Genomic DNA, 22,707 nt, shown 5'->3' on the forward strand with positions numbered 1-22,707 from the left:
GCCAAAATCACGTCTTCACTGTATAAACCTAAAATAAATACCATCCCGTTGCATTAGTAGCCGCGAAATGGAATCGCGAAACACAGAAAATACATTAAATAATCCCATTCCCTAAGCCAAAAATTTAAATTTCATCAACAGCTGAAAGATCCAGTCTGATTCCCAAACGCCAAAAGTTCGCTCCACAAGCTTCACCAACACCGACCGGATCGGACCTCTCAGTGTGGCTATTGATTTTCGATTCTACAACTCACACTGAAAGTGGAAAATTGAACACGAAAGTTTCAGCCCACACACACGCACACATAACACGCAAATATCTCGTCTCATATCAGCAACTATTCGATCTTAACTAGCCACCCCACTCTGCTCTAACCCCGTCCGTTTCCGTCGACGGTCCAGAAACTAGCAAATTTGATTCGACAGCTAAAGCTTTTCACGCCATCCAGATTCGACAGTTTCGACGATTTCGATTTCAGCAAACTGGCCACCAATGGGGTCCAGCAGTTCGGTGCAGAAAAGATTTGATCGCAAATATCAGTCGCAAAAAAGTTTTCTCAATTTCCCGGAGTACCCTGCGAGATCGATAGTTGTACAGTGATGTAGCAGGCCTTGCTTTTTTTCGCGCCAGCGTTGCTAGACAAAGAAGGTAACTATTTTTCCTCTTCTTGCCAGCAAGTCTGCAATCAATTCAACGACGGTTGATTGGTGGCTACTTACGATATATCCCCAAAAGGAGCGAAGGCATCTTTCAGTGTCTGTGTTTCGATTTCCGGACTGAGATCACCGACAAATATGTGATAATGCTCTGTAAGTAGAAAGAAGAAGAGAGAAAAATGGTGTGAGATAACGGCAAGTGAAAGGATGTGAGAAATAAATTAAATTAATCTCTATCGTCTGTCTGGCTGGCGCTGGTTGGGTGGCCGGCCTGGACCGTCCGTGAGGCCAGCCTTCTTCGACGACGAGGGTTGGGGGATGTTTGTGATACGAGAAACACGAACGAACACAACCTTGGAGTAGTGTCCGTCGGGTAGAGCGTGGGGGTGAGAAACCGTGTCGTAATATCCTTTCGATTGACTGTCTGATAAAAGGGACGGTTCAAAAGGTGTTGAAAAATGGAGCTTCTTTTTTTCGGTTCCGAGCATGGTAACCGGAAAAGGAGGATTGACCGGGTAGGTAGGGTATGGAACCCGCAGTAAATAAAACAAGCTAACCACCGTTTGTTGGAAACACGAGAAAATAAAATAAAAACACTCTCTGTACGCTTTTTGTTATCATTCGGTTTTTTTTTTTCGTTGCAGATGTTGTTATTGGTGTTACCATTCAAGCTAGTCGACGGCGGCGGTTGGCAACATGGGTTAATGGCAGAACAGCATCGCATCGCAGCAGTCCGCGCGAATCGGATGGTGGCGGTTTGTCAAACGATGGAAAGGTGGCACACACGCACACGCAGGCAACGAGGGCTATTAGGCTGGAAAATGTATTGAACGACGATATGTTCAATTTGTATTTAGATTGAACAATAACAAATAATAAACGTAAATGGATGGGGGCGGCAAACTCTACCGCGATGCGATCATGTTTCTAGCCAAACCGAGGGTGTACACCTGTCGGTCGCAGTGTGTCTGTCGCAGGCGTGTTTTCAAATGAGCGCCGGAGGGTATCGCTTTAAATGGGAAATTTCAAAGTGGGTATCCACCCAGGCATGGAATCGACGATGCTCTTTAACACAGCAAGCTTTGCTTTACGTGTTCTTCCTCCATATAAAATATTGGTTCCTCGGAAATACACACAGGCAAATACAGCTCAAACAGGCTGGCTCTTTAAACATAAATTTGGGTACTTTTGGGTTTTGTCTTTCGCTCATAGTCATTGTAGTTGTTAAAAAGGGAGTGGGCGTAGCGTAGTTGGTAAATCGATTGCCTTGTACGCAGCGCACCTGGGTTCGAGTCCCAACCCCGCACATAGGGTTAGAAATTTTTCATAAGAGATTTTTCTAACCCGAAGAGGCGAATGACCTTAAGGTTAAAACCTCTATAATCTAAATAAAAAAAGTTAAAATGAATCAAAAAAATTGTCTCAACCAAACGTGTTCCAGTCAAGAATGTATTTTTGAGTTTCCTGAGCTATACCTAAAATAGGTAAATTTAATTTGAATATGTTAATCCAAAATGGTGAACTAAAAGAACTCAAATTTAGGAAGTTTCGCGAAATAAATTTCTTGGAGCAGAATCTTTGTCTGGGGTAATTAATGGCACTAACACACTTTATTTGCTTCCAAAATACTAGAATCATATAGATACTAGCATCTGATGCAGTGAATGACTGGTACCGATTAAGACTGTAAATAACAAAAAAAACAGATTACCGAACATTGACTGCTTTGAAGGGAATCCTCGGACGATATTTAGAATTCTCATTTAAGATCAACTTGTGAAATTTTCCGTTCTATTGATAGTATTTCACAAAACACAGCTCATGTTGAAAAGAAGGAAATAGGAAATAACTGTTCTAAGGGACGGAACTGACGAATTCAGCTTCTTTAGGATTTTGGCACGTCCTTGCTGTAATGGCAAACGTAACTGGATCTACCTGACTTCATGAAAGGTAAAATCCGTTTGTTGAAGTACTCCTTTCTACGTACTTCTGAATTTTTAGCCTAATCCGTCACTTAAACATTGGTTTTCTTACCACAGGAACAGATCCTTTGCCAAATCATACATTATTTCGCATAACAAAACAGCCAGAAACCTTGAGCGAACAGAAACCTTGTATAATTTGATCCCTGATATTTGTTAGAAATCATCTTTTGCATAAATTTCGGCCAACTGCTTCATATCCTTGGCCCGTTAATTATTTTTATACACTAGGGCACTGAGAGAGCTAAAAAATCCTCCATGGGACGGCACTGGGACAAGTTGGTCGGGTTCCTCTCTTTCAGGACGTACGGTTTTTTTTTCTGCTCAAGATACTCCAGCGTCTTCTTGACGTAATGGGAAGACGCTTTGTCCGGCCAGAAGACGTACCCATTCGCATGATGCTCCTTTAAGCACGACAGCAGAATTTTCTCAAGACGCTCCTCCTGGTACACTTGTTGATTGATGGTCAGACCGCTCGGCTTGAATCACGGTTTTTACTGGAATGTGGGTCTTTGAGAGCGGAAAGTAACTTTCGTCCTCCAGCACGAACGACGTCCCGCGGTAGTTATTCGTCATCCACCGGAACTGCGATTTTACAATCGCTATCTGCTTGATCGTGTACTCGGGGGACCGAGTCTTCTTCCAACAGATGATGTCCTCCATCTTGAGGGTTCGGTGAATCAAGGTATGGTAGCAGTGATATTTTCGGCCGGCGTCACCCAAACTCGTTCCGTCCATGTTGTCGACCAGCTTTTTCAACGCTTTCTTCTTCTTCTTCTTCGTCAATATCTTCGCCGGACGGCCGCTAACGGGCTTCCGCTCCACGCTCAGGGATGCCAGGATACGGTAAACTGTACTCACGGGCACGTTTTGTCTCGAAATTGGTCTACAGTAAATTTTTTTCCACGATGGCCATGCGTTTCGTAAAACCGTACAACACGGTCGGGGAGTGCTGTTTCGAAGCCGCCATCTTCGATTGAACTGACAGCATCCGAGCGAAAAGAAACATGCCACCCATTTCTAGTCCAGAGAGAAATTCTCTTGGAGAGAAAAAAATTACGCTCTTTAATTACATAAAGGTATTGAAATCATTCTCATTTTTTATTGGATACCAGTTATGTAACCGGTGACCTCTTGGTATTTTACAAATATGGTACATATTCTTGAAGAAGTGGGCTTAGCAAAGTATTATATTTTCCTGATCTAGTTCAGGATACAAACAAACAACAAATGATTCCTTCGAATTATATGGATGCGGTTCATTTTTGAAGAATTTAAAGAACTAAAATGAATGAGGTGCTGAGTTCAATGTACGTTTAGTCATTAGTGCCCAGAAAATAAAACAATATTTGAAGACAAAACCGGCCCACTCCGGATGTAATTGCAACCAGTAGTGTCTACTCCAAATTTGAAACAAATCGGAAAAGCCTAGCTACCGGATCAACGTGTTTGAAGTTTTGTGAGATTTTTCGACAATTTACATGGAGAAACCCATCTAGCTCACCTTTTATATCCGTTTATCACTAGAAGTGTAAGTAAAACTGACTTCATTAAAAGTTCAATAATTTTTCTCTAGGAAGTCGGATTGATTTGCAGTTTTCAAAAAAGTTGTAGGTAATAAAATTATCTTTCTTACGTTCATTTTTAGTGATAAACTGGTGTACATGTACAATATGGAAAAATCCCGTACAAACTTCACTAGGCAGTAGGAATCGACTCAGAGGGGTCATTTTTTTATTACTCTTATGGGCATAATAGAATGCAGACCAACAGATCTACAAGTGTAACCAATGATTTTTTTACAGCTAATGAATGCACAATGGTTCACATAATTGAATTTAGTATAGCATTTTAGTCATACAAAATCTTCCTGGCAATAAGACCTTGAGATCTATGAGAGTAATCAGTGATCTTCTGTTACTTCCTTGGATATTCACGTACACAGTGATCTCTTGGTAGTCATTGGATATAGCACATGTTCATGGAGGTCCATCGAATTGAATAGGAAAATGTGCAAAATTTATGGGATTCTAAATTAACCAAAAAACTATAGGGGGTGGGCGTAGCGTAGTTGGTAAATCGATTGCCTTGTACGCAGCGCACCTGGGTTCGGGTCACGACCCCACGCATAGGGTTAAAAAAATTTCATCAGAGAGGTTTTTCTAACCTGAAGAGGCGAATGACCTTAAGATTAAAACCTCTATAATCGAAATAAAAAATCTATAATGTGAAGACATTAAGTTATACATTTTTATTAGTCATCGTACGTATGTACGGACGTTGTAGGTCATTCAGGAATTCCTTGGAGTAAAGCTCCTTAGATCTGTAAACGTAAGCAGATATTTCTAGAAAATTTGAGGACTCGTTATACACACACGGAGGCTCACAAAATCGATTTGAAAAAATCATTAAGGATATAAGGACAAAATCAAATAGTGATTTATTGGTGGTGCATCAAAGAACTTTTATATGAGTGAGGTATTGAGCAATTTAAGCCTCCTACAATATGCTCCGCATCCATACTCTACGCGGGAGGATCATTTGTTACGCTCAAGAGAGGCAATCATTCCATCCTCTATAGACCCGACAAGATGAGTTTTTTTCTGAACGTGATTGATAAGTAGATGTCGAAAATCGATGTCTGACGCCATTCTGCATTCCGACAACTTCCGATTGAGCAAAATGTTCAATAGCTCCAACAACATGGATATTCGAAGTTTCGTTTCGGAACAGGTTAAGCGAGTAGATGACCCAAATCAACGTCTAATGCCATTTTACATCCAAGACTTCCGGTTGAATAATATTTTCAAAAAGTTACCATATAAACAATTTCGCTACGTGCCCTTTTTCGATTGCATTCAATTTTCGCACCCCCGGTTTGGTTCGTAGAATGGATGTTTTAGTGTACCAGAAACGCAATCCATGATATATCCCAAATTTTCTCTCTAGCAAGAAACCTATAACTTTTCACGAAGTTGCCAAAACAATATCGAACAACTTCAGCAGAGCAGATTTTTACTTTCTGAACCAGTTCCTCGAAAGTATTAGCTCGCCAATCTACTTGCATCTCTAACGATCAAGATGGTCCGGATAAAACCCGCGAAAACGGCAAAACGAACGGGCTTAAAATTCTCCAAATGTTGCGCACTGACCTCCTTCTATCATGTTATATAGCAACTAACAACTTGTACAAATGGTTAACAATTATTCGCAGATTATCAGTAGACTCAGGTAATATGACTGGGTAATATGAAATTCGATCCGATGCCGGGGTTCGGATGGCCAAGCCAGTTCCTGTTTCGCAAACTCCTACTCCGACCCGTTGCATCGTTGGTTCATCAGCTGTTGGAATTCAGCCTGAGCGACGTCTGTAAAAGGGCCTACTCATATGGAGGTTAGTGTTGGTGTTCGGGCTTCTTATGTACCAGGGATGGCGCCGATTCTTGTGAAGGCGAGTGGTTTTGGGAGATCCACGTCGGTGTATTCTAGAAATATGTTTCGAGCATTCTAAAGGAGCTGCCAGAAGATTGTTCAAGGGATCCCAAATCGCGTCTGAGTATGATGTTAGCGGCCTGCACGATTGCTCACCCATGCACGATTCCGAATGTGTATTTCTTGAAGAGTCAAGCATATTGATTGAAGTTGATCATCTGGCGCCAGCGAATCCTGTAATAGGCCATTCATATTCCACTCTAAAGCGAGTGTAAGACGGAAGGTTCAGGAATTAGAATATATTGGCTTGAATGGCACGATCCCCCTATGTAGTCGGGGATTTGTGCCTTCGGGGCACGGGAGGTGGGGTAGTTATCATTGGATGATTTCCTGCAATTGTCGCGATTGGGTATTTTATGCCGACATCGAGGTTTACTCCTCCTTCAAACAAGATTCCACCCGAACATCGTAGAGGAATTGATGAAGGGCCTCATCACTATCCTTGCTCAGCCCCCTTCGGATTCGTTTCTATGACCGAGGTGGAGCTTGTGTTCTACGTTTAACTGGGTATCACGAGTTCCATTAACTCCAGTTAGGAAGCTACCGGAATGGAGTAATTGTAACAAGTACGCTGCTGGTGATCTCTGCTGGTTCTTGGCTTGAGTTGTCAAGTGATGCTGTTTAGCTGGATCGGGACTAACACATGGTAGTGTCGAAGTTGGGAGTCAACGAAGCCATGTCGATGGTAGCTTTGAAGTGGTCGGTAAGCGAGCGTAAACCATCGACATGTTTTGCCACCGACACCAGCGACGATAATCTTAGGGTGAAGATAATGCAATACAAGTATCACTGCATGACAGATCATACACATATTCATGTATATTAGATATGATAAATAAAGGAACTAAATAAAACGATTGCACTTATCATACTAGAGCTTATATCGTACTATCTGAAGCGGTAAAGAAATTTTATGGCACACCACAGACAAATTCCCTATTCTAATGTTCAATAGAGGCTGTCCGCCGTTTCTTAGCCAAAACACTGATGATGTGACCATCAAGAACCTGTCAGACAACTACAACGCGGGTGACGTCATGAAAACTATCGAATATAGCTCGATGATAGCTTAAAGCAATATCCGATGTTCACCTACTTACACGGATTACCAGAATCTAATAATGTTGAAAGTTAAAAATGTTCCAACCTCGTTAGGAGCTCTTCTTTAGGCAAATCGAACATGTACAGCGGTTTACGTAATCGAGTCGGAGGAGTACCGTTAAGTATATATCCCAACATCAACCCAACTATTATTGAAGTTAATAATAGCGAGTTTTCCGAACTCAAAAAACCGATTTCCCTTCGTGTCATCTTTCGAAGCTGTAGTTTACACGTTGTGCCTCTTGCATTCCACTGCTGGCTGGAACGAGCTGGGGCTGGGTGATGGTGGCAGAGTGCCACTTTGCAGCCATAAATATGACCGTTATGACGTTTCCACATTACACGGAACATGAGATGAATATTTAACACCACGCCGGAGAGATAGGGAGCCGGGGATTTTTTTTACTACTGTTGTTCTTTGTTTTGGCCTTTCCGCACGATGCCTGGATTGGGGTGGGGACCTTCTTCACATTCGGATCATTCGCCCGGCTGGTTAACCGAACACTTCTGTGGCGGCTTTGGTCACCTTTTCGCCTCTGCGCCCGGTCGCTATCAGTGTGCCAGTGCATTCCTAGGGGATGATGACGGTCGTCCTTTTGCTGATGGACAATCGTCGAGAAAGTGGGGAATTGAGGTCGAAGGTAGACAGAAAAAAGTGTACAATCAACCAACGAACCGTGTAGCACATTTGAATATTTACGATCGGTTTAATTTGATGGGAAGGATGGGTCGGAGGGAGTCACATTGCTGCTATCTGACCATCATTACCGGTTTTCGCGAGGTAGGGAACAAACAAAAGACACAGAAAAGGATTCATCGTACCCTCATAATAGCGCGGTGATGTTTAGATATAACCCTGATCCAACTTTCACCCCGTTCCCTTTTTTGTCATGGAGCACTAGATGATGGCGTTAGGGGAAAACAGGTACTTGAACGTGGATAAATGAGTGGCAATAAAGTAAAGCATTTATTTGAACACTCGCTATATCTGGGTTTGTAACTGGTTCAGTTCGAGTTCTATTTTACTTGTTTGCAGTTTATCTTTATCTTTGCTGACTGGAAAAAAGGACCGGTAGAGCGATCAAAGTTCGAAAATGCAAATGGTAAACCCAGGACGGAAAATGGATCCGTATTTAACTGTTCATGTGCCGCAATCCTAAACAAGAATTTGAACTAGAAAAACTAATTTGGTAAAATTTCCTAAAGGTCCCATAACCTGTTTTATAAATCATACTGAATGGCTCCTTCAGGATAACCTTTTGTTGAAGCAAACAGAAGGGACCGAAAAATTCGAACATTCCATAAAATCTCGGAACATGTGTTCCACCTTCCTGCCGTCATGGCTTCCTGCTTTTACCTTGTCAACGATGAAATACTATTTCTTGGGCTTTTGTTCGACTACGAGCAGCAGGCAATGAACAGCATCAAGATTATATTCGTATGCTGACTCAAAAACTCCCACATGCTTGAGTACGGTAGACGGTATGAAAGTTTTTTTTCTTTTTCTAAGGCTTCACTTTGCCTACCACCGTCCGAGTTCCTAAAACTAAAAAGTCAGAAATTGGCTGGCTGCAAAAAGCTCAACATAATAGCTAGGTTAAGTTTATAGAAATACACACAATCTTCTCATCCTGCGCTGTTCGGAAAGAGTCGAAGAAACCGGCAACCGGTCCCTGGATGATTTCATGTTCCGTGTCTATTTATGCAGGGGGGTCAGGACTGAGATTGTTATCAAATTTATATCCGCCTAAAAGGGTTAGATTATACCGTTTCCCATCCCTGAATCTTTCCTACGGTCACTTACATCTATGGCACGCAGTGAAATTCCTTGTTATCTTGTCCCCACAAGAAGCAGAAGAAGAAGACAAATAAGAAACCTCACAGTAAATCTGGAATATTCTGGGACATGAAAATAGCAATGGCGAAGGCTTTAACATTTCCCCATAGTGTCGTTTCGCCGCTGCTAGATTCGTTCACGACCGCCGGCTTTTTGGTTGCTCGTCCCAGTAGGCGTGGTGGTTGCGATCGGGGTCTCACCAGTTCGGGACGCAATAAAAAAAATACATTTCTTCGTGTCGTCGGTTCGAGAATTTCTGATGTCGCAAGCATGGAGCGACGATGATGGCCGGCCACGATCGTCGTTTTTTTTTTACGAAACTGCTCACACACACGTGGATTTTGCATCGTGTATTTGAATGTCAAAGCAGGGCTTTGCACACGGGTGGCAGATGCGGTGCGTGTGTGCGAGCAGAACAGGACGCGTCATCCGAAAGCTCTAAAATTTTTAGCTCCCCCAGGAGAGGGTGAGTAAATTCATGGTTTATGGAATAAATCAAAGCATTCACTTCGTTATCTGTTCGCAACGCTTGGTGCAGTGGGTAAAATGTTTATCGCTCGTGTGTTTGCGTCGGCATTGAGGGACAGATGGTGTTTGCTTTTTTATGCTATAATTATGACTTTTACAATCGAAAGGTAGTACTTTGTGTGAGGAACAGTTTAGATTATCATAGCAACCGTGTCCAACAAATGCACAACAATATTATCGGTTGCATAGCAACCAGAATATTAGTTGTATTTTTGAAATAGCGTGTGGTAAAAATTTGGTACAGCTTAACGATTGTTAATCTTTTTCTAGGCTGTTAAAAAACCAAAAAGATCACGAGATTCCACGGCTCTGTGGCTTCATCTTTGGTAGATTTGGGCTGACCTTAACAGAAATCTAAAATACTTGTTGAAACTTTGAGTTCTTACAATGGAAATATTCATTCTAACATTTGTTTTGTAGATATTTAATTGAACCAGTAAAAAGATAATTTTCTGATTGGTTAGTTGGTTAGTTCTCCGTGTAATTAAAAAAAGTTATTCCAAGCCAATTTTAAAAGCCAGACTATACAGTGCGATGCATTCGTTTAGCCGCACTTATGGAAAATATCCCAACTTTTTTGGTTCAGTTCAAACCTAGATATGGATAGTGTGGGTGTATTAGTGACATCTCGTATTGCGTATATAAGTTCTACATTATACTGTTTTTATTGTTGACGGTGGTAATTTTGCTTTTAAGCTGATTTTGTCAATTTGGATCGTTGCAAACGTTTAGACGCAGGTTTAATTTCAAGTGATTTTACAACATAAAGTCGTTTGTATCCACTCCTGGAGGATTATTCACTTGGCAGTTAGTCTTGTAAATAGTTAACGTGGAACATTGAACAATTATAATGTTTTTTCAGATATGGGTAAAGCAAAACGGTTGGACGAAGTGGAAATAGGCCAAATTCGCGTTTTGAAGAGTCAAAATCTTTCTAATCGCGAAATTGCTCGGAAAATCGACAGATCCGAGAAAGTTGTACGAAATTTTCTCAAAAATCCAAAAAAGTACGGGGTTAAGCCACGTACTAAGGGAAACGCTAAATTGTCGGCCAGGCAAAAAGGTCAAATTCGTCACGAAGCTACGCAAAATCGTTTAAACTGCCGTCAAATTATAAACAAACTTGATCTTCCAGTGCATAAATCCACTATTAGTCGGGTTCTCAATAGCACACCGAACATCAAATGGATGAAACCCAAGGCGAAACCCAGGTTGACATCCCAACACAAGGTAAATCGTCTGCGGTTTGCACAGGAGCATATGCACTGGACCGATGAGTGGCGCCAAGTAATATTTTCAGACGAGAAAAAATTCAATCTTGATGGCCCTGACTGCTACAGCCATTATTGGCATGATTTAAAGGATAAATCAATCACTCGTTCTAAGCGAAATTTTGGAGGTGGCACGGTCATGGTATGGGGAGGATTTTCTTTCGACCATAAGCTACCCATCTGCTGGATTACTACAAGAATGAATTCCAACAGCTATTGTGAGCTACTGGAAGATGTTTTGGTGCCCCACTTAGATAATTACTCTGATGAAAAGATAATTTTCCAGCAGGACAACGCATCTATTCACGTATCACGTCAAACCAAAGCATGGTTTATTGAGAAGGAAATCGCCGTCCTTGATTGGCCAGCATGCAGTCCGGATTGCAATCCAATTGAGAACCTTTGGGGCATATTAGCTTCAAAAGTTTATCAAAACGGGCGCCAGTTCAACTCTACAAAGGACCTCAAAAATTGTATACGGGAACACTGGGAACAAATCGATCCACGAACTATCCGAAACCTCGTTAACTCAATGTCCAACAGAATTTTCGAAGTCATTAAGAGTAAAGGAGGAGCTACCAAATATTAAATTTCCGGTGGAAATATAACAAATTTTCTAATTCCGATCCGATCCGATGTGCGGCTAAACGAATGCAGCTGGGAATTTACGATTTTTTTCATTTTAATTTTTCTGCGTGAACTATTTTTGAAGAAATTGGAATTTTTGTTTTTGTTTAGTAATGAGAAATAAAACTAAATTATATTCTATGACATTCTACTTGTTTCTGTTTGAAATAAATTCGAAAGACGAGTGCGGCTAAACGAACGCGTCGCACTGTATATTCAGTTCTCTCTCTCTCTCTCTAGATGCGTGACGAAGGCGACCAGTGGCACTCGCAGAAGTGTAAAGAGGTGGCAAAGAGTTAGACTGGGCGGTGGCAATTTATAATTAATGGCTTCATAAATAAAATCTCTCGCCCAGTTGAATTTTGGCGGACCGTGAGACTGTGTGCGAATTCTCGGTCCTGTGCTGGCGGCACCACTACCACTGGACGGGTGGGGCTGGATTGCGAATGAAGGGAACGCGGTTTTGGCCCAACTTGTCCTGCTGTTGGTTGGCCGAGCTACTAAATAGTGTTTCGTTTGCAGAATTGTGGTGAATACAGCGTGGCAGTATTTCATAAATATAGGAGTTATTTTCTGTGGAAGCCATATTTCAATTGAGGACACCTAAAATATCGATTTTATCGTTTGGTGAAATGGAATTTGCTTTCCCATTTAATGGCGCTGAATCATTTGATGTGGAAGGAAAACTGTGGAGTGTTAATTTTGCCAAATGCATATTTCCGTGAATAACATAGTTCAACTTCAATCGGCTACAAATTGCTTAAATGTAAATGTATAATCATAAAAAAGCAACCGTTTCATATTCCAACATGCCGTTAAAAATATTTAAATTCCTTGCGGCAACTTTTTCGCCCACTCGCGGGCAATATTTCCACCATTGCCTGCAAACTGGATTAACAGCTTGGAATCCTTCTCCTTTCTTCCGTAGTCTACTGCCACACTCTGTTTGAAGCTCGCCTCGCTTTAGTACCACCGGAAGCGAACCGTGAAGCATAAAGAGTCGTTCATTTCGTCCAAAAATCATACGCCGCCCACCAAAACGTCACCCAGGAGAACACTAGAATGTTTTCATCCTCCCATCGCCTATCATCCGCTCACTTAGATCCCCAAGGATACCCCCCGGCGGTTTACCGTTGATACACCGTTTCCGATGAAGCATTCTTTTCATCGCCTCCTGCGATGCCGCGATCCGTTGGGAAAGGTTGCAAAAGCTGTTCTCACTGACTATTTCGCCTAAAACGTTCGAAAAATGCCTGATGCGTGCGAAATATCCCGACAATAATATTCCCCTCCCAAAAGCGTTCCATCGGTCAAACAGAACTATGCACAAAAGGGCAGCATTGGGATGCCACTTTATTTAGATCCCTCTCATCCCTGCCATGTTACCAGATTTAACTGTTACGCTCCACTCACTAGCAACTTTATCCACTTGATTATCCATTTTGAAAGGCCGTAAAAAAGCGTAATTGAAAAACATGCCGGCGGATTCTGCCAAACTATTTCCTCGCACCGTTCCACGCAAAGCTACCGCCGGAACTGCCGGCTGAGCTTGTTGAGGATTTGATACAACATTTCTGTATGTTTTGTTTTCAGACCATTCAACACACGTTTTGAATAGCCATCGGCACAATTGAGCTTCTCGCGTATTGTTTAATTTTTGGTTCCTACCCCTGGCCGTCGGAGTTTACTGAAAACCGAAAAAACGGAATGCACCTTTTTTTTCCTCCTCCCGCAAATGCCGAACAGTTCTATATTTATTAACACACGCACACCATGCACACAAATACACGCCCCAATAGCTCCAAACGACCGACCGACCAACCGACCGAGGTATGGTCAGAAAAACCAAAAAAAAAAAAAGTAAACACAGTAGGCTTTATTCGCGGTTTTATTTTCGTTTAAATAATTGCATTAAAAGCGCGCCCTTTATCGAACACACACGTGAGCATGGTGAACCACCGCGTCATCGTCGTCGTCGACGTCGCCGCCACCTGCGATTCAAACTGTTGATCCAACACGTGAAGAGGAGATGTGATGGGGGGTTGGAAAAAAATGCTCGGGGCAAAATCAACCGATTTTATCGGTCGATCAAAATCAAACAAAACCTTGTGAAATGACAAGTGGTTACGTTTGTCCGGTGCGTTTAATTGTAGTGTTTCGAAAGCTGCTCACTAGGGTGGGTTGCCCACGGCATGCATGGGATCAATGCGATCATCGAATTTTATTGTAACCGAACACACCTCTCAAAAGCATAATTTAAGCACAATCGAACATTTGTTGATGTGTAGTTCAGAGAAATTGTACGAAAGAACCTTCCTTGCAGTTCGTAGGGCTTCCCTGAAGAAAATCTTCAATACCAAAAAAATCCGTTCATAAATTCATGAAAAAATTACAATTTCATGAACGGAATGCTTTACGAAACCAAGTTCTTAAAGTTATGAATAATAAATCTAGCATTCATGGAACTATTATGTTCCCGTTTCCATGATTTTGTGAACTATTCCACCAGCACAGATATTAAATTGTGACTAATATGATAGGAATCATGAATTAGTTCACGAAAAAATATCCGTGAAAAGTTCACAAGAAAATATCGAGGCTCTTTTGTTTTTGTTCGCTAATTCATAACTACCGAAACTATGTCACCATCAAGAGTAAATAAATCATGAATACGTTCACGTCGTACAGTAGCACTCTGAATAATGTTCCCAAATCTATAAATAAAATCACAAGTCAACTTTTGGTTTTATGAATAATGTTCATAAAAGTAACTAGTTCATGTACAGATAATTGATTTGGTAATGACTTGGCGAAAGCGTAGACTGAATATCTGCACTAATAAAAGCGTAATTATGCAGGCGTTACACAAGGGAAATCAAACATCATTGTAAAACACACGATTTTTGTTCATGGTCTGTTTTCGTAACGTAAAAATGTGATTGTTCCGAAATTCATAGCATTTTATTCACGATTTTGAGAACAATTTTTTTCCGTGCATGAAGAGCATGAAGACACTTTGAATAAGCGAGTGACCTTATGGTTGAAGCCCTAAAAATTTTTTTTTTGTTCGCCTAACAATACACATTTGTTTATTTCTCCAAAAATGTTCGAAAAAATATTTACGCGAAAACAGTAAAGCGCACAGCTATGATGTCTTCTAGGATGTTTTATGAAGATTCAAGACCTTCATTTTGATGATATAGTTATAGTGATCAATTCCCCTTGAAGTGAGATATTTTTCAAAGTGCAAAATTTTTCAAAGTATGAAAAATAGGATGAAGTCTTCAGAAATGTTGAAGAACTTGTTTTTGCAAACATCTTTATTGAAGACCAAAAATTGCTATTTATAATACACTAGAAGTTATGGACCATTATTTGTGAATAACCCCTTGAAAACTTCTTTTCAACATAACTTCTTAAATATTGTAAATAAAGCTGCAGCATGTTCCAGACAGTTGTTCGTCTTGTCAAAATACATATATTTTTAAAAGGGATCATCGTTCTATCTCTTGCGACTTAGAAGTTATTGGGTAATTATTGGTAAAATTTGCAAAAGTTTTAAAAATAATAACTTTTAAACGAGTAAAAATGGGCAGACAACTCTAGTTGCAGTTACAAATGCTTCATCAACACTAAAAAACTCAAAAGAGTTCACTCCGGTAGAATTATAGATGATTTGAAAAAAAACTATTATTTTTTTAAATATCTTCGAAAATACTTGAAATATAAAAAGTATGTGTTAGGGGAGAAATAGATCGAAAGTTACAGCGCTTGCAAGCGCGCTTCGTTTACCAAGCGCAGTGGTAGTTATGTAGTTATAAATTTTAAACTCGATTATCTCGAAATGTCGTTTTTCCAAAAATGGCTTTTCCGTGATCACGACTGCCAACAATCGCTCAACCGATTTTCTTCATATTTTTTTCAATTGATCGTAATTAATTCTTCTCGTACCTTAACGATTCCTTTTTCATGCATAATTTTTTGTTTTGTGGATGAGAATTTTAAAATACAATTTTAAGAGCTTAAGCAGCGATTTTTTTAGGAAAAACGTTCCCGAATGCAAGTAAAAATATTATCTATTCAACTAATTGTAAAAGTACGAGGAATAGGATTCTTTTGAATTTTGGGATATTAGTTGATTTGGTTTTCAATCGTGATGACCGCAAACCTCTTAAATAAAAACCTGTTTTAATCCACCTAGAGGTGCAATTGTGCCTTTCTCATTTCTCCAAACTATGATTTAATAGCTGGTTCGTACAATATAACTTTATGGAAATGTCTTTCATTCTTATTACACTTGGTAAGTATATATAAGAGCACCTTTTTGCATTCATCGCGGTATCGGTTTGAATCGGAGTTTTCTATGTGATCGACCTCCACAACCCGTAACTCCGGTGCTGGAAGTCGGATGGAGATGGAATTTAATATCAGTTTCTGGGGACGCAACACCTTTCATTTGAGACTAAGTTGAGCAAATCTAGCCATTTTCGAGAAACCAATATAACCGTTATTCTGACTTTGGATGCTTCCGGATCCGTCGATGGTGGCCAGTGTGGCCAAAGAGACTTTGAATGACTGTTGGGGACCTAGATCTATAAATTCAACAGTTGTGTTTACATTTTGGAAAAAAAATCACCTTTTTACATTCATCGCAGAATTCGTTAGAATCGGGATATGCTGCGTGATCGTACGTATCACCCTGTAATTCAGGAACCAGAACTCGGATCCACACAAAATTCAACAGCAGCTGATGGACCTTTCATTTAAAATTAAGTTTGTCAAAATAAGTTCAGAAAATTCCGAGAAACTGATTTGGAAAAATCAACAAATTTTGTTTTGTAACCATACTCTTCAACTCGTAATTCGGAACAAGATGTCGGTTGAAAATGAAATTCAATAGCAACCTATGGGAATATTATACCTTTCATTTGAATCTTAGTTTGTAAAAATCGGTTCAGCCATCTCCGAGTAACCGATGTGGACATTTTGTTAACAAATCCGCACATACACACACATACATACACACATACACATACATACATACATACATACATACACACATACATACACACATACATACACACAGATATTTTGCGATCTCGGCGAACTGAGTCGAATGTTATATGAGACTCGGGCCCTCCGGGCCTCGGTTAGAAAGTCGGTTTTTGGAGCAATTGCATAACCTTTCTATATAAGAAAGGCAAAAGAATAATATTTAATTAGCTTAATAAGCATGAGTTCAATGTTATCTTCATGTGATTATAATTTGCAAAGGTTGGTGGAATGCGTTTGAACGTGTAGGGAATGGGGGTTTAGTAGAGTGGGTGTGGAGGATGCGTCAGAAATCCTTCATCTTATTTCGGTATACGGGATGGATGAAGGAAATCTGGGCGTGAGGGTGATCCAAGAAGAGGGGAGTGATGAAGGAGGGAGGTGTAAGGCCAAGGTGGGGAGGGGGGGGGGGGGGAAAGGGGCGGCTACGCAATACTCAACTGCATATTTTGCCTTCCATTTGAGACTTGGTTTGAGAAAATCGGTGCAGTCATCACCGATGAACCGATGTGACTTTAATTGTGGAATATGCCCGGAATTCCGGACTTCCGGAATCGTCGATAGTGGACAATATATTCAAAGAATGTTTGATTGGCAATCAGTGATCTAGATCTACGATTAGAAGTAATTTGGTGACCATTTCAATAGTTTTTAGCCTCTGAGGTATTACGATTGTATCGATTTATATGGGAAATTCCAGTGTATCCTTACTAACACCCCTGTAACTCCGGAAGCAAGAGTCAGAACCGAATGAAATTCAGCAGCAGTCAATGGCATTACTGTATCTTTCATTTGAAATTAAGTTCGTAAAAATCGGTAGAGAATTCGTTGTGGAATGGGTGTGATATTAGCTTAGGAACTTGGCGGGTTCCCCGAGGGCGTCATGAACCGTCATAGGTGGCCAATGTGGTCAAAGCTGCTTTGATTGATCATTAGTGATCCAGACCCGCAAACTAGAGTAATGTTACATCAATTTTAATATGTTTTACATCATTTGAACATTATGGTGGTACCAGTTTATATGGGAATTTGCTGTGTGACCGCACTCTTCAACCCGTAACTCCGGAACCGGAAGTCGGATCAACTAAAAATTCAATAGCAGCTTATGGGAGCGTTATACCTTTCAGATGAAATTAAGTTTGCGAAAATAGGTTCAGCTATCTCTGAGAAAATTGTGTGAGTTTAAATGACACACACACATACACACACACAGACATTTGCCGATCTCGACGAACTGAATCGAATGGTGTATGATACTCGGCCCTCCGGGCCTCGGTTAAAAAGTCGATTTTTACAGTGATTGCATAGCCTTTCTTTATATGAGAAAGACAAAAAGGGTTTCGAGGAAAAGCCATAACTCCGCCGAATATCAATATATTTTTATGAGTTTATTCCACTGAAAAATGTACTACCCAAATACTATAAGTTTAATGTAATGAAATCATTGCTTTATGCCTTAATAAAAATTATGTATTTTGACGATTGAAGTAACTTTGTAGAATATATAAAACCCGTAGGAATGGTAATTGAAAGGATATTAAAAACCTGTTTTAATCCACCTAGCGGTGCAATTGTGCCTTTCTCATTTCTCTAAACTATGGCACGGAGGCTTTTTATGTTCAACATAATTGTGGAAATGTCCATTACATTCTTAGTACACTTTGCACTTATACACAATGGCATGCCAGCCACGAACTTGATGAGCTACGTGTCGACGGTGAAACACTTGAAACAAAAAAATATCATACTCCATTAGCCTAATCAGCATTAGATCAATGTTATCTGCTTGCTAACTCATTTTGTCATGCGGGGATGGGTATGTGAGGAGGGCGAAAGTCCCATGAACGAACGACTCCCCAGCTTAAATTGGTATGCTTTGTAATATAGTGGTGGTTTAAAGATGATGGGGTTGAAAGGGAGGGGTATGAGGTGGTGGTCTGAGGGGTGATTTAAGGAGATTTTTAAAGGAGGGGAGTGAACAGTAGAGGGGGGGTGTAACCCCTCTCCGTAAACCATCAACTACGCCCCTGGTTAAATCCAGAAACCTTATGCTAGCCGAAAAAAAAATTTGGCCGGGATTAGGTTGACGTTTTTCAGAGTGATTGCATAACCTTTCTATATGAGAAAGGCAAAAATGTGCAAAATCCAAAAAAGTGAATCTTCGTCAAATTTTTTTCGTGTTTGCATCAAATCTCGACGTTTTATGCACCTTGAATACATTTAGCATCAAAAATAAAAATTCTATTTTTAATTTTTCCTATAGTTTTTATGAGAAATTTCTGTGTGGCCGCACTCTGAAACCCGTAATTCCGGAACCAGAATTCCGATCGATCCAAAATTCAATAGCAGCCGATGGGAAGGTTGCACCTTTCATTTGAGACTGAGTTTGGGCAAATCGGTCCAGCCATCTCTGAGAAAAATGAGTGATATTATTTGACACATACGCACATACATACACACACACACATACACACACATACACACACATACACACACATACAGACTTTTTCCGATCTCGACGAACTGAGTCGAATGGGATATGACACTCGGCCCTCCGGGCCGGGATTAGGTTGACGTTTTTCAGAGTGATTGCATAACCTTTCTATATGAGAAAGGCAAAAAATAATTGTTGAGGTCACCCAAATATAACGAGCTATTATTTCTTAAGCATTTCAAGAAGAGACTTCATGCATTCAGAACAAATATTCATGAAAGCATTCTCCACATCTTTTCCAAAGACGTTAGCTCATTTATTTTGCCAAATTTTTTATTTTTTTTGTTGAAAAATATCGCTTATACGAGGATTAATCAAGAAAATCATAGCAGAATATGATAGACCTTGTAATTTTTTGATAAGCACTATTGACGTAAACTCAGCCGTTTCTACGCTAACAACCAATCACCATTTGAATCACTTTATTGTACACAAATTACAAAGTAATGTAGAAAATACACGAGATAAGCCTTTGTTGTAATATAGAAAGATGTCCATTTTGATAATTCAAACCTTTTTCAGGGAAATAGCGAACTTGTCGGAATGATATTTAAGTTTAAATGTTGAATTGGCTTTAAAGGATTCATCTACATACAACCAGAAATAATGTTGAAGGTATTAAAGATGAAGACTTTGTGTCTTCAGTAAAGTTGTTGGCAAAAACTTGATCTACAACTTTGCCAAAGCCATAACTTTAAAATATGGACTTGCAAGAATGTTGGCCCTACGAAATTCAAGGAAGGCTTGATCATCAAAATAACAACACTATATAAAAGGGCTTGTAATCTTCACAAATTCCTCCAAAGACATCATTGACCCAAATCTAACGTTTTATGCGTAATTAGTAAACCACACGATTTTTTTTTTTTTTTTTTTTTCGAGAGTTGTCCTACTGGAGCTGTAGAGCTAGGTTCTCGGAAGGGCTCCCCGTCAGAATCACATACTACAATTTGCAGACGAGACAGGCAATGTCGCCCAATAAAACACTGCAATAGGCCAATTGTAGCGGGGCCGTGATTCTGAATGTGATATTCTTTGTACGGTTCAGGCATGTGCGGGCGTAGGGACTCGGAATCGCGTGTATCATCGCGAAGGGCTCGAATATTTGTACGTTAATGTGCTCGATCGCGTGTGCGTTTGTATGTCGCGTGTGCTAACGTGTAACTTCGCGTGCATAAATTCTATTTCATAACCGTGTGCCTTTCGCATATTCGCGTGTGTTCTAGAATGATCGCGCGCGGACCGTGAATCTGATACTTAATTTTTTGTGTACGGTTCAGATTCCAGAAGGAAGTGGGTTCTTCCATATCATTAGAGATCCCAATCATGTCGTCGTAGAACGCGTGGTCTAGTGGATATGAGCTTTATTTTTTTTTTTGAGTGGTCCAACTGAATGTATGGACCTAAATTGCTAGAATAAAGGTTAAAGATTTCCGGACGTGACCGATTCATGATCGCGCATTTGCGGGTTGGCGTTTGAGATCGCGTTTGTAACTTCGTAAGTACTAAATCGTTCACACAATTGCCGCAGTGTTATCAAGTTTACGCGATCGCGGGCATAGGTGTGCGTAGATGATCGCGAAGGGCTTAAGCGTTCGTATGTTGACGTGTTTGTCGCGTGTATGTGACTTCGCATGTATAAATTCGATTTTGAAACCCTGCGGCGATTTATATATTCGCGGACCGTCATTCTGATCTTTAGTTTTCGGTGTACGGATCACATTCTGACAGGGAGAGAGTTACCTCATATCACTAGAGTTTCCGGTCATGTCGCCATGAAACGTTTTGTCTAGTGGATATGGTAGTTATTTTTCAATTTTATTATTTTTTTAATAATTAACAAGGACCTAGATTGTTTGTACCGAGAATAGATACTTCCGGACGATCCCGATTCATGATGGCGCGAGCGCGGGAGTTTGTAGGTTGACACTTGAGATCGTGTTGGTAAGTTTATGAGTGCTGAGATTTTCACCTTATCACCGGGGTGTAATCATGTTTGCGAGTTCGTAGGTTGCTTGGAAAATCGCGAGGGGCTCTAACGTTTGTGCGCTGACGTGATTTTGTAACGTGTGTTCTTGAATGGTTGCGCGAACCGTGAGTCTGATATTAAATTTTCAGTGCGCGGTTTGAATTCTGGCAGAGAGTGGGATCGTTTATATCGATAGGGTTCCCGGTCATGTCGCCATGAGACGTGTTGTCTAATAGGTATGGGCGTATTTTCTTAATTGGTCCAGCTGAAGGCATGGACCTAGGCTTCTAGGATCAAGAACAGACTTCCGGACGAGATCGATTCGCAATCGCGTGCGCGAGGGCATTTTGTAGGTTCCCGCTGAGACCGCGTTTGAGAATGTGTGAGTGTTAAGACGTTCACTATCACCATCTTTGTTGACCCAGCTGAAGGCGGGTGTAGAATGGCATTATAGGACTCGAAAAGAAAAAATAAAAGACAATAGATGAGAGACGTAATAGATTAGATAGGTACAAGATACAGCTGAAGTTATGATCATCACATGAGACATACATTAGTACTTCAAACACTACTAATACTTGAATAGCCAATCACCACACATAGCACATCCTTTCTCAATTATCTATTTGTTACTGGTTGATTGTTGGTTATGAGCTGGTGAATAGAGGAAAGGTATAGAACAGACAAAAGGCTCATATCAGCCCTCCCGGCCTCCTCGACACACCACTATCGAGGCGTATTGTAATCAACATCTTGAAGCGGGCTTCTTATATAAATCAAATCCTCAGTAGTCATAATGTTTGGTGGATTATTAACATGAGAACTAATTAACCTCTAGTAGTAGAACTTGGTGCAAATAAAAACTAAAAAGAGCAAAGGTCCTTATATTTAGATAACTCTATTGAATATATTGTGGCTTGATGATGTTTACAATACCGTCAATCCCATCAACCTGCGAGAGGGAATTAGTAAACCACACGATTTTGGCGAAAAAATCACTGTGCAATGTGATGAGACATTTTTATAACTCATTCAATTCACTCTTCGGGATTCAGAACATTTACAACATGTTTCGTGATGTTTTTTGATAACATACTATTTCCACGTGTGCGTACAATTTTTCGAAGGTTCACACGGATGAAGAGGGATCCTTCCGTCAAAACCAAGGTCTACCGCGATTTAGCAACTGCTTTGGCAGCAAAGGGAACGTGAAAGCTCTTAGACAGGATGTCTTGGTCGAGTGCAAGAGTCTAGATAACATCACGATCGAAGAAGAGACCACCGGTGGATGCTGTCAACAAACTGGCGAAGACCGACAAGATAAGAGTCGGATGGTCCATATGCTAACTGAGAGTCATTCTGCGAGTTACCAAGCAGATGGAAACTCGAAACAATCGTCGAAGAGATGTACCATACCAGGAACGCTATTAACAGAGTAGTGACGTGGATACTCTCCGAACTGTAGAGAAAGTGGAGAAGGGATCAACAAAATAGCGCCATCGGTTAGAAGGTACTCCGAAACAACAAATCGAATTCGGGAGATTCTTTCGCCGGGCTACTCTCCGTCAGAATAGACTAGATCCACTACCGGGGACTGGTTTAGTATGTGACGTAGAATCGAGACACTAGCGAACCGGACGCCACGCTCCACTGAAATCGACAAACCGGCCTCGGTACACTACCGGTTGGCTGGTGAA

The 22,707-nt window shown here is 40.6% G+C and overlaps 1 protein-coding gene across 10 annotated transcripts in view; it reads right to left on the reverse strand.

The window, feature by feature from the left end:
• The window catches only part of LOC131676570 (nucleolysin TIAR), a 557,873-nt gene that overhangs the window by 101,733 nt on the left and 433,433 nt on the right, over positions 1-22,707 (reverse strand). For all 10 annotated transcript variants that reach the window (XM_058955695.1, XM_058955691.1, XM_058955698.1 and 7 more), the window contains one exon: positions 721-808. In XM_058955695.1, the coding sequence (XP_058811678.1) occupies positions 721-808 (88 nt within the window). The remainder of the gene's footprint in view (positions 1-720; positions 809-22,707) is intronic.

This window comes from Topomyia yanbarensis, chromosome 1 (genome assembly GCF_030247195.1).
Source record: "Topomyia yanbarensis strain Yona2022 chromosome 1, ASM3024719v1, whole genome shotgun sequence".
Classification (NCBI taxonomy): Eukaryota; Metazoa; Arthropoda; class Insecta; order Diptera; family Culicidae; genus Topomyia; species Topomyia yanbarensis.